General features: G+C 50.3%; 1 protein-coding gene across 1 annotated transcript in view; it reads right to left on the bottom strand.

The window, feature by feature from the left end:
• Window positions 1–12,038, bottom strand: part of LOC122209323 (transformation/transcription domain associated protein) — a 113,727-nt gene that overhangs the window by 50,189 nt on the left and 51,500 nt on the right. Inside the window, 11 exon segments of the mRNA XM_042921061.1 lie at window positions 675–785; window positions 2,171–2,305; window positions 2,402–2,560; window positions 2,829–3,035; window positions 4,283–4,549; window positions 6,770–6,898; window positions 7,357–7,555; window positions 7,724–7,905; window positions 8,000–8,164; window positions 8,564–8,683; window positions 8,929–9,048. Of these exon segments, the coding sequence (XP_042776995.1) occupies window positions 675–785; window positions 2,171–2,305; window positions 2,402–2,560; window positions 2,829–3,035; window positions 4,283–4,549; window positions 6,770–6,898; window positions 7,357–7,555; window positions 7,724–7,905; window positions 8,000–8,164; window positions 8,564–8,683; window positions 8,929–9,048 (1,794 nt within the window).

Below are 12,038 nucleotides of genomic sequence, written 5' to 3'. Positions count from 1 at the left end.
CCTCACAGGCTGGGCCTGGCACACTGCAGCACCGAGAAGGTACTGGCTGAATTACTCAGCAGATTCTTTTCAGTACTTTGAAGCCCTCAATGGTTTTGCAAGATCTACTATTCTGTTTAGGAATCATACAAACTTAAGACTCCCAAATTCTAAAAAAACTACCTAAGAAAATTTCATTTACAATGCTTTTTTTCAAATTGTTTCAGAAATAGATTCCCAAGAAATACATGAAAATACATATTGACGTAAATGATAAAGAAACACAAGTTTTAAAAGTACTTAAATTACTAAACGTTGTGCACAATTTATGGAGGCCGGATCATCCCAGCACCTTTTTACAAGATGTACTTGGAAGTTAAGTAATCTGCCCAAGGTCACTGGCCGACTGCCATGTTGTGTCAACACCAAGATGACCTTAATCATGAGATACACCAATATTTTACCATCGCAGAAAGAAAAAAAATGTTTTTAAAAATCCCATCACTTATAAAACAAGCAGGTTTCAGAAACGTTGGCCTGTTATGAAATCAGTGGAATGTGGTACAAGAGAGCTGGCCTCAGACCTTGGTTTGTCTACACTGTTCCTGACTACACTATCAGAGATAACAATCTAGAATCTATTAAGCAGTCTCTGCTCTGAAGAATCTGTAACAGAAGCCTTTCAAAAGCCGCACCTGACAAGCCACGCGGATGAGGAAGTTCACCACTGTGTCCGTGTGCTGCTTATCAATGGGTTTGGCAAGAAGGGAGTCGGCTCCAGGCAGCGACTGGCTCCTTCCGAACACCTAGAAAAGGCAAGCAGAGCATTCTCAACAATGCGTCCAGCTGACAGGGCGCGGCCTTGTACAGCCAGCTCGAGGTACACAGTCCTCCTGGGGGCGGTGGCTCTGGGCAGTGGGGAGACCGGCGGCAGGCACGTCTCTGCAGACACAACCGACAAAGTCGCGAGGACACCAAGGCGGCTCTTCATACGGAGCAGCAGCCAGGAGAAGAGCGCAGACAAAGCTGCTCCAGGCACAGGAAAAGGAGCCAGTGGATGAGTCCCAAGTGAACAAAGACCCTGGGGCACTCCCGAAGTGGAGGAAAGGCCTGTGTGGCTGGAGCATCGTGAGCAAGAATGGCGGGGGGGGGGGGGGGGGGGGGGGAAGGGCAGGGGAGGGGAGGCACGAAGGCCATCAGCAGGGCTGAGTCACACAGGCCTTGAAGGCCGCAGCCCCAGAGAGGGCTTGGCCAGGGAGAGACAACCTAACCTACTGCTTCTTCAAGCTTTTTCTTTTTTTAAATGTTTATTTTTGAGAGAGAGTACGAGTGGGGGAGGGGCAGAAAGGGCGACCGAGAATCCGAAGAGGGCTCTGTGCTGACAGCCAAGAGTCCAATGCGGGGCTTAGAACTCACAAACGAGCCATGAGATCCTGACCTGAGCCGAAGTCGGATGCTTAACCAACTGAGCCACCCAGGTGCCCCATCTTCAAGTTTCATTTTTAAACGATGTAACAGTACAGAGGCCCCAGGCTCCCTTTACTCAGCTTCCCTTAGATTCTGACAAGAGGCAGCAGGAGAGGAGAGAGGAGCTGGGAGGCACTGCAGTCAGCAGGGGAGGTGGCTGGGCGCACGCCAAGAAGGGTCCGCGGCCGGGTCAGCAGGACCTGACACGTAAATGGACAAAATCCGTGGCCCGAGGTGTCTGACCTGAGCACAAGTAGAGACCAGTAGAGGGGAGGGACGGTTCAACCTCAGGCACAGAGTGACAGAGCCATCACCTCAATAAGGGCTGAGGAGAGCGAGCAACCCCCTCCCTGGCTCTCTTGTGTTCTCCAAACAAAACAGAACACATTTGTTCACTTTGAAAAAAATGAACACAAATGGGTGCACATTCTCGATCAATTTTCTTACCCCAAAGCGTTTCTCTCGATGCCTCCCTGCAAGGAATTAGCCATTCTCATTGGAACTCTAAGGTATTAAATACATACGTAAAAGACAAAAAAACAAAAACAACCGTGTCTGGTGACATGAGAAACACGGCAAGTCCTAGGTCACTGGGGTTCTACCTGTGAGTGCAGCCTTTCCCGGCTGTGTCTCAGGCACGGTGCTGGGCACTTAGCCCACATTCGGAATTTGTGGAACGAATGAAAGAAGCGCAGAACCCGTAACAGAAAGCACTCGATCTTACCGCGCTGATGGCTCCAGTGGCCGTCCTAAAGCGTTTCACTTCCTGGGCGGAATCCACCGACAGGCCTCTTTTAATGGAAGATGAAACAGAGTTGACTCCTTCGCCACTTGAATTTGAGTCCATGTCTGAATCCGGCTTAAAAAACACACAGGTGTGACTTTACAAACTGATTTCTAGGGAGAAGCGGAAGGAATTCAGTCTGGGACGACAGGACAAGTCTGGCAGCCGTACCTGCTGGTCCTTGATCCTCTGCAACTCCCACTTGATGACGACTTCAGACAGGTCCACGGCCAGCCGCCTCTGCTCGATGGTGACGCTGGGCGTGAAGCCCAACCTCTGCATGGCGCTGACCATGTGCTGCACCAAGTGATGCCGCACAGGGTAGTAGACCTGCGGGTACGGGGCCTGGGTCACACCGGGACCACCGCCTCGCGACTCCAACACACGTGCGCAAGTGGGCACACACACACGTATACACCCCCACCCCCAATGGACCAGAAATACCTTTAGTAAGAGATGACTAACCATGTTATTACCGCAAACAATTAGAGATAAGCAAGAGGTGAAAGCAAATGCCTGACCGCACGGGACGCACCCCCTATGGTCCTCCGGTGCTCTCAGCGTGTGCTCCCCACCCCCTGTGGTGCTATCTACACACCTTAAAGTGCTGCACGATCAAATGCAGGATGTGAACGAGCTGCGGGACCGTGTGGCCCTCCTCCACAATGATCTTCCTCGTCCAGTGCGTCAGCATCTGGTGCCCGTCCTCCATCCTGGCCGGCACCGCCGGAGTCAAGATGGCCATCGCCTGTCTCACGATGGCTCGAGCCTCCATCGCATGAGCCTTGAGGAGACTGTGAAAGACCTAAAGCAGGGAAGAGGTTCTTACACACGGTGAGAACGAAGGCTTGGAGAAAGGAGACGAGAGCAATCACTTTGAACCGAGACCGGGTGTTTTCGCAAAAACGGTTTTTACAAAACTGCTTAGGGCTGTCTTCTCAGGAAACAACAAAGCTGCTTTCTCCTTCCTTAAGTTTTGAGATGAATACGTTATTCCTCCTCCTACCGAGCTCCCACTTCGTGCCCGTGCTGGGCCAGGGTGGAGCACACAGAGGAAGATCTGGCTCCTTACAGGGACTCTGCCTCGCGTAACTCGTGGGAAGTTAGCTGACGTACAGGGATCATTTCTTTCACCACAACGTGACACGAGTAAAAGGGACTGCCCTCAGAGGCAGTCTTGGGAAAGTGCAAGTGAGAGGTGACGTCCTCACGTTAAGTAAGGTCACGACACGAAGACCACCTGATGGGTACGGAAGATGGAGGGGGCAGGGCAGGTGCCGGAGATCAACAGGACTCGCCCATGCCCCGACCGGGAACTAGAGGGCATCGCGGATGGTCCCTGCGTCTCTGGCTGGGAGAGCAGCGCCCCAGAGACGTGCCTGTGGGAGGTGATGACGGAGGGGCCGCTGGCTTTGTGGTCTGGGGTGTAACACCTCAGAGGTCACTAGACGAAGTGGTCAGAGGAAAACAATCAGGAGTGACCGCACAGAAGAGGACAAGGACGATCGCTTAGGCAACGTGAATGGGACAAACTGAGCACTAAAGCGTACTACCGCATTTAATTCTTAAAGAGACAACACTAAACGCAGGGTCACAAACTTGCAACTGCGAAGCAGAAACTCAAACCCAGGGCGGCCTGGCGTCAAGGCCTAACCCCTCCGGGGACTCGGAGAAGGGTGCTCATCGTTGGCAGAGGATCAGCATGGGATGAGGGTTCTAGAGTGTCTAGTGTCTTTAACTAAGGAACGGGCTGGGCCCTTGCAGAATGGTTTCAATGGACCAGCAGGTCAGAAGCCAGGCTACAACGTGCAGAGGAGCAGAAGATGGGCAAAAGAGATGCTTTGCTGTTTCAGCAGCAAGGCCGCAGAGGGCCGACGGAGCACAGCAGTAACTGCGGAGCGGGGGACACGGTGAGCGGTCACGGGAGGGTTCACGGTGTTTGTAACGCGGCAGAAACCAGCTATTTTTCAACGGTGCCGGGAAGGACAACAGCAAAGGAGGCTACAACTGCGGAGGGGGGGTGGGGGGGGATGGGAGGGCGCCCCGCGGTACCTGAAGGACGATCTTCTTGTGTATGGCAAACTTGGCAATGATGTGCGCCAGAAGCAAGTGTCCGCTGTATTTGCAGGCCGGGTCCACGCAGGCCTTGGACAGCAGGCAGGGCCACGCGAAGGTCATGAGGCGGCGCAGCTTGCTGTTGCGGTTCTTGTTGTTGTCGTGGATGTGGTGCGGGGCGTGCTCCACCAGCAGCGTGGCGTACTGCAGGAGGTAGATCCTCAGCGAGTCCAGCATGTCCGCCTGCTTCTCCGGGTCCAGCACCTGCGGGCGAGACCAGCAGAACGGAGCTCGGGTCCAGTCCTGAGCCGTGTCACCAGCCAAGGGCCACACGACAGGTTTACACCTTCAAACACACATGCACGAGCGTGCCTAAACACACACACACACACACGCACACACACACGCACACACACACGCGCACGGCATATACAACATCAAGCTTTACAAGAGAACCAACGAGGTCATGCCCATTTTCCCGTTATGTGTGCGGATCAGAGACTCACGGAACGAATTTCACTGACGAAGGGCGGGCTTACAAGTCTGAACACAGTGGGTGAAGGACCTTCAGGGGAAAAGGAGGGCCTCTTCTTTAGGACGAGATTTCTTTTTTCTTTTTTTTTTTTTTTTAATTTTTTAAAAAAATTATTTATTTTTGAGAGAGAAGACAGAGCATGATCCGGGGTGGGCAGAGAGAGAGGGAGACACAGAATCCAAAGCAGGGTCCAGGCTCTGAGCTGTCAGCACAGAGCCCAATGCGGGGCTCGAACTCACAAACCACGAGATCAGGACCTGAGCCAAAGTTGAACACTTAACCAACTGAAAATCAGGTGCCCCTGTTTCTTTTTTTTTTTTTTTTAACGTTTCTTTATTTTGAGAGTGAGCAAGCACATGAGAGCGGGGCAGGGGTAGAGAGAGAATCCCAAGCAGGGACGCAGAGCTCGATCCCATGAACCATGAGATCACAACCTGAGCCTAAATCAAGAATCAGACACTTAACTGGCTGAGCCACCCAGGTGCCCCAAGGACAGAGTTTCTTAATTTCCAAGTAGTTGAGATTTTTTGCCTAGTCAGCTGTTAAGTGTCTGTCTAGTCCTTATTTTGCAGTATTATCGTAAGAAAATGCTACCTGGAAAACAAATCTCTAAAGAAATTGTTACAGTTTTCTGTCATCAAGTATCGGACACATTTCTGTTTTATGAATATGAGAAAACATGTCCACCCCGAGGAATACCCCGCAGGTCTCTACTGAATCAAGTGCGCTGACTCTCCATTCCAGGCCTAACTACATTTTCTTCCAGAAAGTTCTGAAAGGCTGAAGTCTTCCACCACAACTGTGTTTTTACTGGGGTTTCTCTGGCTCCCCGAGTCCCCTCTCCCCTGGACCTGCTGCTTCCCGGCAGCCTCTCCTGGGGCCCCCACCTGCCCGGTGCCACTAACCCTCACCTGACCTCGAAATCCCAACTCCTCACTTGTGCTGAGTCAGCAGCATCTGACCCAAAAGACAGTCTAGAGAAGGCAGCACAAGAGAAGGGGCCGCATCTCAGGCACCATCTCCCCCAGGTGCCTGGAATGAGGCAAGTGTCAATATGGGGACCCAAAACAATTCCTTGGGCTCAGCTCTCATTCCTAGAGAGAGCGGAGGTGGGGTGAAAACTGCAGGAAGGACGCCCGTCTTCAGGAACTAGTAAACTGCCAATGGGAACAGTCCCATCCACTTGGGCCCCAGGACGGAACGGTGATGGAAGGAGTGAGAAAACCGGGTCCTCCTAAAGGGCGTTCAGACAACACCCTGCAGAGGAATGCCCGTTGGTCACAGCACTCCAACAAACCATGTGTATACAGAATGCTCTACCAGCCTACAGGCGAACACAGCACCTGCAGGCAAAGTTCAAAGGCCAAGCCAGCACAGGACAGCCGAGGCACCGAGAGGAACGCCGGGCAGCCATTTCTCAAACACGTCACTCAGGAAAACCTCTCTAGCACAAACCGGAAACGCTACTGTAAACATACAGAGACCTAACACCTAAGGTAACCTCAGACATCGCTGCTGCCACATTGGTCTCGTTAACTTGACAATAAGGGTCATGGTGGCAACTAGATCTGGTCTGTTTCCACTGACTTTTAGTAGATTCTTTTGCAAAAGTGAAGACAAAAACCGTGTGTCAAGACTCTAACCAGCAAGAGGGATTTTTACAAAACAACTCCAACATCTAACTGTTTACTGACATATGTTCCGTTTCTCACTGGAATCTATTTGTGTGGAAAGTCAGTTCATTCTGAAGTATCCTCAAAAAAATGCACTGCATTCTAATATGACCAACGCAATTCTACAAACCAATGCAACTGTGGAAGATTAGAACCTTAGGGAAATAAGCTTATTTCAGCGAACCCATCATACAAAACACGCGTGCACACACACTCACACGTTCTCTCTCATCTACTACGTTGCTTTTCATGCCAAAGCACTGATAGTGACACCACCTTGGTTATAAACACACTGGTGATGCTCTCCGGGTTATCGCCTTCTGGGTTGGGAGGTCCTAGGAGCTGCTCCCCATCTCCCTTCTCAAAGCTGTATAAGAAAGCAGGATTCAAGATATGCTGCAGAACCTACAAGAAAACGTAAACATGAAGGAGGAGGAAAACAACGCTGTGCTCCGTGCTCTTTATTTCTTCACCAAGGTGGGTAGGGCCCCCAGGGTTTGCTTGGACACTGCACCCGTGCAGCGAGATCTCAGTCAAGGGTGTGACCCATCACCTGACTTTGACTCAAGCAGTCAGCAAGAAAGGTGGGTCAAAACAGGAGGAAAAGCAACTTGAGTCTGTCTACTCTTCCCGTGTCAAACGAGGCATTTACTAAAAACAAGGACTCCAACAACCTACTCTGCAACACTGGCTCACTCTGGACCCGCCGTAAGTTTTTCGACGGCGGCATCTTCCTCGCCAACAGTCCAGACTACTAGTTAAGTGTCCGCAGAGGCATAGCAGAACACAAACAGTGCCCCTGGTTCCCTAGAAAACTAGCCCCGACGCCCACGGCAAAACAACAGCCTAACCGTGAGACTCACCTTGGCTTTCAGTTCATCTCCAAAGTTGGGGTCGCTGAAGTCCACGAAACGGAAAAACAGGGCACGCTTTTGAGCGATGCTGTAGTTTTTGGGAATCTCTTCCTCCATGTACTCTTTCAAGAACGTCATGTTGCAGAGAAAACGACCAGTAAAGGCCCGGAGCAGCTGGAAGAGCAATTCTATGTCTCCATAATTCCTTCTGCAGGGTCAATGAGAGAACAGGCTATGTTATGGCTGCTTTCGCGACAACGTGGGTGCACGTGGCCGGTGGACCACGGCTGAGCACAGATTCTCAGAGGGGCTCCGGTGTAGCTTACTGGGGGGAGGGAACAAGTCACTGGACAGAAAGCAAAACGGATGCACCCACTTGCAGTAATTCAGCAGACAGTAGGCCAGCAGCTTGGGCTCCTTCCAGTTGGTGGCAGCCATATTCTCCTTCCGGTGTCTCTCTTGAAAGGTCTCGCTAACCCACACACGCCTCAACTGGCTCACCAGAGAATGCTGATTGGCCAGCCAGGAGTCATCGTTTTTGACTATAATACTTATGATCTGTCAAAGAAGCGACAATTAGGGAACTGGCGGGGTTCTCTAAGCATCTCACCTGAACTTGGAAGATTTCAGGTGTCTGGTGAGGAGACGCTACCTTGATGGCCTGAAACTGGAGGTCCAGGCGCAGGGTGCTGGTGCTGGGCGAGCCAGGGCGCACGGCGGTCTGGGGGCCACCGGGCAGCAGCAGGGTGATGAACCTGTTGGGGTTAGCGGCCAGCACATCTCGCAGAGGTCTGGCATCTTTGTGTTTTAAAAAACTCTGAAAACAGAACAAACAAGCCATTTTAAGCCAGTCAGGGCTCACAAAGGGTTTAGATGAATGAGCACTATGGTTCTTTCCAAATCTGTCTAGGCAGGCTAAAAAGCTGCTATAAGCACCCTTTTAACAAAAAGCTCCTTATCGGTAATGATACTTCGTGACTGTGGACTCCATAATCCTAGCAGTTCATTCATTTGTTACCACCACCCAAATCCTACAGAGAGGGGTTCCTTGGCCCACACTTTCCACGTACACGACAATGAGGTTTCTAACACTTGCATATGTTACACAAAAAGAAAAGCAGGGCACTGAACAACGAAGTATGACTTTCGGATTGCAGAGCACACCGGCTGACAGGAACCTGCAGGGACACTGGACCCCAGCTCCCCGTGTGCCCACCATAAACATTCTGCTCCACTGGGGATCGTTCAGTGTGGCTTCCATCATGAACAGCTCCACCGTCTGTGAGGGGTGCCGAGTCAAGAACTTGATGAGAGGCTCTCTGAACGGACTGCCGGCCTAGAAAACATGTGGGTGAAACAGCATCCTCTCAGGGCTTGAAGCTTCTTAGGTCCACCAACCTACCATGGCAGGAGAATGCATTTGTCCCTCCTCGTAACCGGAGCGTGCAACAGTCACAAGCGAATACTAGCACCGAACATCTTTGTGCTGTTAGAGTACCCCATCTAAGATATGACGAAGTGAAAACATCACAAGCCAACAGATGGTGGAAGAATCAGAATTAACCCCAATTTGACCATTACCTCAATCAACATAGCCCGTTCTGTTTTCATCACAACCTCTAACAAAGGCTTGACGAGAGTCTGAGGTGCAGCTGGGATCAGATGAAAAAGGTTTATAATTGCCGAACAAATTTTCATTTCCTAGTGAAGAAACCCAGAAATTACAAAACAGGCCAATTAATTTTGCCAGCCAGAGATCTCAACATCACTACAGACCCTACAATGGTCTAGCTACATTCGCAAGGCTAGCCACCAGAAGCAAAGAATTAACATGTAAAAAGCCACAATTTACCAATGTCAGATTACTGCTGTGGCCCAAGGAAACTAACTGCCCTTGGCCTTCAGATTTCATCTGTCAACGGAGGGAAGAGGGAGCTGTGTACCTGATGTGATTGTGCCGTGTCTGTTTTCAAGAGCATGGACAAGTGCTGGACGTGACCTGACAGGTTGCTACGCTAGAGCCTCATGGAGGAGGGAACGAGCAAGCCTGTGGCCAGGGGAGCGTGACATCACGGGGTCTGCTCTGCTGTGACATCACGGGGTCTTCCCAATACACTAAGTTCTGAGGGCACAGACTTCTCTTGTCCTCAAAACTTAGCACGAGAAAAGCCTTCAAAAAATCCTTAAGTATTTATCCTGAAAGTTGAACATGAACGTAAATAAACGACTGACCACGGTACTAAAAATATTCGTCAACCAGACCTACAGATGAGGCTGACAGATGGCTCTATGGAATCGTACAAAGAATGTGAATTGCCAAGATTTCTGCACTTTTCCAGGTGCTGACAGCTCAGTGGTCAATCGCTCTCAGTCCCACTTTCCATGCTCAGTGTTGGCTCCCACAGTTTTCATCCGCAATTCAGAGATTCCACGTGGCCAGAAGTACGGCCACGGGAGGGAAGACTCCCTGATGTACACCCCCCCGCACCGTGTGCAGTAGGATGTCCGTTACTCTAAGCACAGTAAAATGGGGATGATAAACACCCGTCAGGAGGGGCCCCATCCCAGGAGCATCTGAGATACCTCCGCAAATGCCTTGACAAACCACAAGGCCAACAGTGAGATGGGGAAGAAACGAGAAAACATGGCTCAGTGTCACCCCACCTCACCTGTAGAGTTCTCCGCTGCGGAATTCCCCAGAACACAGAGCAAGGTCTACTCTGAAATTGTAACATTCTAAGAATGGTACTTTCGTATCGTGGTTTACGTTTTCCAAGCGCGGGCACAAAATCACTTCTTTTGGTCTCCACAGCATCGCCAGAAGCCAGGACTGAAAGATGCTATCATTCCCATTTTACAGCAGAGGGAAAGCTCAGGGTCCTGACTGTCCAAAGTCACGGTGTCGGGGACTACGTCAGTGTGGTGTGCATGAGCGAGAGGTGCGGGGGGACGAGACACGGAGGGGCAGGGAGGTTTTAAACTCTGGGCAGGCAGCCAGGCACTCAGGTGTGTGCAAGAAAACAGCTCCCCTCAGTCCCTAGCAGGGGTGATGTTCTTTGTGTAGTTTCCTCCCAAGAGGCTGTTAGATGTAGGAGTTTGTACCACCATTATGAGAGCAAAACCCGGCTGAATCTTCAACGGTGTTGACATACTGCGATTCTAACATACAGAACCAGAGCACTTGGACTCTTGCTTGAAAACGTCCTAATAGGTAACATGCGTGGCATCCGGACAGTTCACAGCAACGGTACTGATACAACTCCGCCACAGACAGACAATACGGCTCACTGCACTCCAAGGCACAACGCACTCCGTCCAGCACAGAACCACAAATCACAGCAAAACCAAATACGACAACACCCCCTCCTGGGCCTCCACTGAGATTCTCACCTCTACCCCTTCCACGGCAGGCTGAACCAAAACAAAAATTACAGCATGAAAAAAGGCAACAGAAAGGTAAAAAGAACAGAAAAGAAAAGAAAATATAAACCGTTCTTCACAATGCAAGTCATAAACTGACTTTTAATAGGGTTGTTCTCACCTCAAACTGACAGAATGGAGACAAGGAACATCTCCCGCACTCGGAAATGCTTTCCTGAGGATGGGGAGGAAAATCATCTTTTTTTCTATTTATGTTATTTACATAAAAACTTCCCATATACTCATACACAGTAAGGATTATTGGGGGAAACAAGACAGTAAAGACAATGATGAAAAAGCACAATAATTAACAAATGCTCAACAGCAAAAAAGCACACTTTCCACCCTTCAGATGTCAAAATAGAGCCCTTCAGAGAGTGTAGAATGGAGCATATCCCTTCCTTAAATCAAATTTGAAAAGCAGGAATTTTGGAACTCTTGCCCAGGGGGAGAAACTGTCAGACCCAGTTGTGTGCAAATGCACTTAAATATCTGTTTCTATTCAGAGTAAGTTTTCATGTACAGCGCTGTCATTAAAGAATTTTTCTTTGTCTTTCCCAGCTGTAGCCAGGAGAGTGCCAGGTGGTTTAGCCCCATCAGCCGGTCACAGTGACACAGCCCCCACACCCAGAAGAACGCACAGATACCTGGATCACTTTGCCAAGTGAAGCCATGCATGCCAACACAGACACAGCTCCACAAGCGGTTGTGAGTTCTCCCCTGGGGGGGTTCGATGTTCAAATGGGAAACCTTTCTCAACACGGTGCTAGTGCAAAGCTCTGATCATCAGGGTACACCCAGCATTATAAATAGTCAACTATTTATATTTAACATGTCTTCAGTTAGAGGTTCTCCCTTATGTAATTATTACTTGGGGATTCAACCAAATGGGGACAACCTATGTTCTGAGATCCATTCCCAATCGTGAACAACATCCATAAAAAATGATCAGAGTTCAAGAACAGAAAGGTGGCTTGGCCCTGGGCTGAGATGACGAAACCGTGGGCACGCTGCAGGTAGACCCCAAACACCATGGCCTGAGGCCACACCTGCAGAGCTGGGTGTTCCCAGGCCTGCCAGGAGCACGCTCCCAGGATGGATGGTCACCATGTTTCCCACGGGAGCTGGAAGATCTCCCGAGGCCCACAGCTCCGCCCCCTGCCCACTGCCCCATCCAACGGAGCCCTCCAAATGACTTCCGTCAAACTTTATGGAATCTTTCTGATCTAATGGAAGGAATTCACCTGCCCCTTAGGTTTTTAAATGTTTAT

The sequence above is a fragment of the Panthera leo genome, chromosome E3, assembly GCF_018350215.1.
Source record: "Panthera leo isolate Ple1 chromosome E3, P.leo_Ple1_pat1.1, whole genome shotgun sequence".
NCBI classification, from domain to species: Eukaryota; Metazoa; Chordata; class Mammalia; order Carnivora; family Felidae; genus Panthera; species Panthera leo.
The sequence above is the reverse complement of the archived record's forward strand: the minus strand, read 5'-3'. Positions and strand labels throughout refer to the sequence as shown.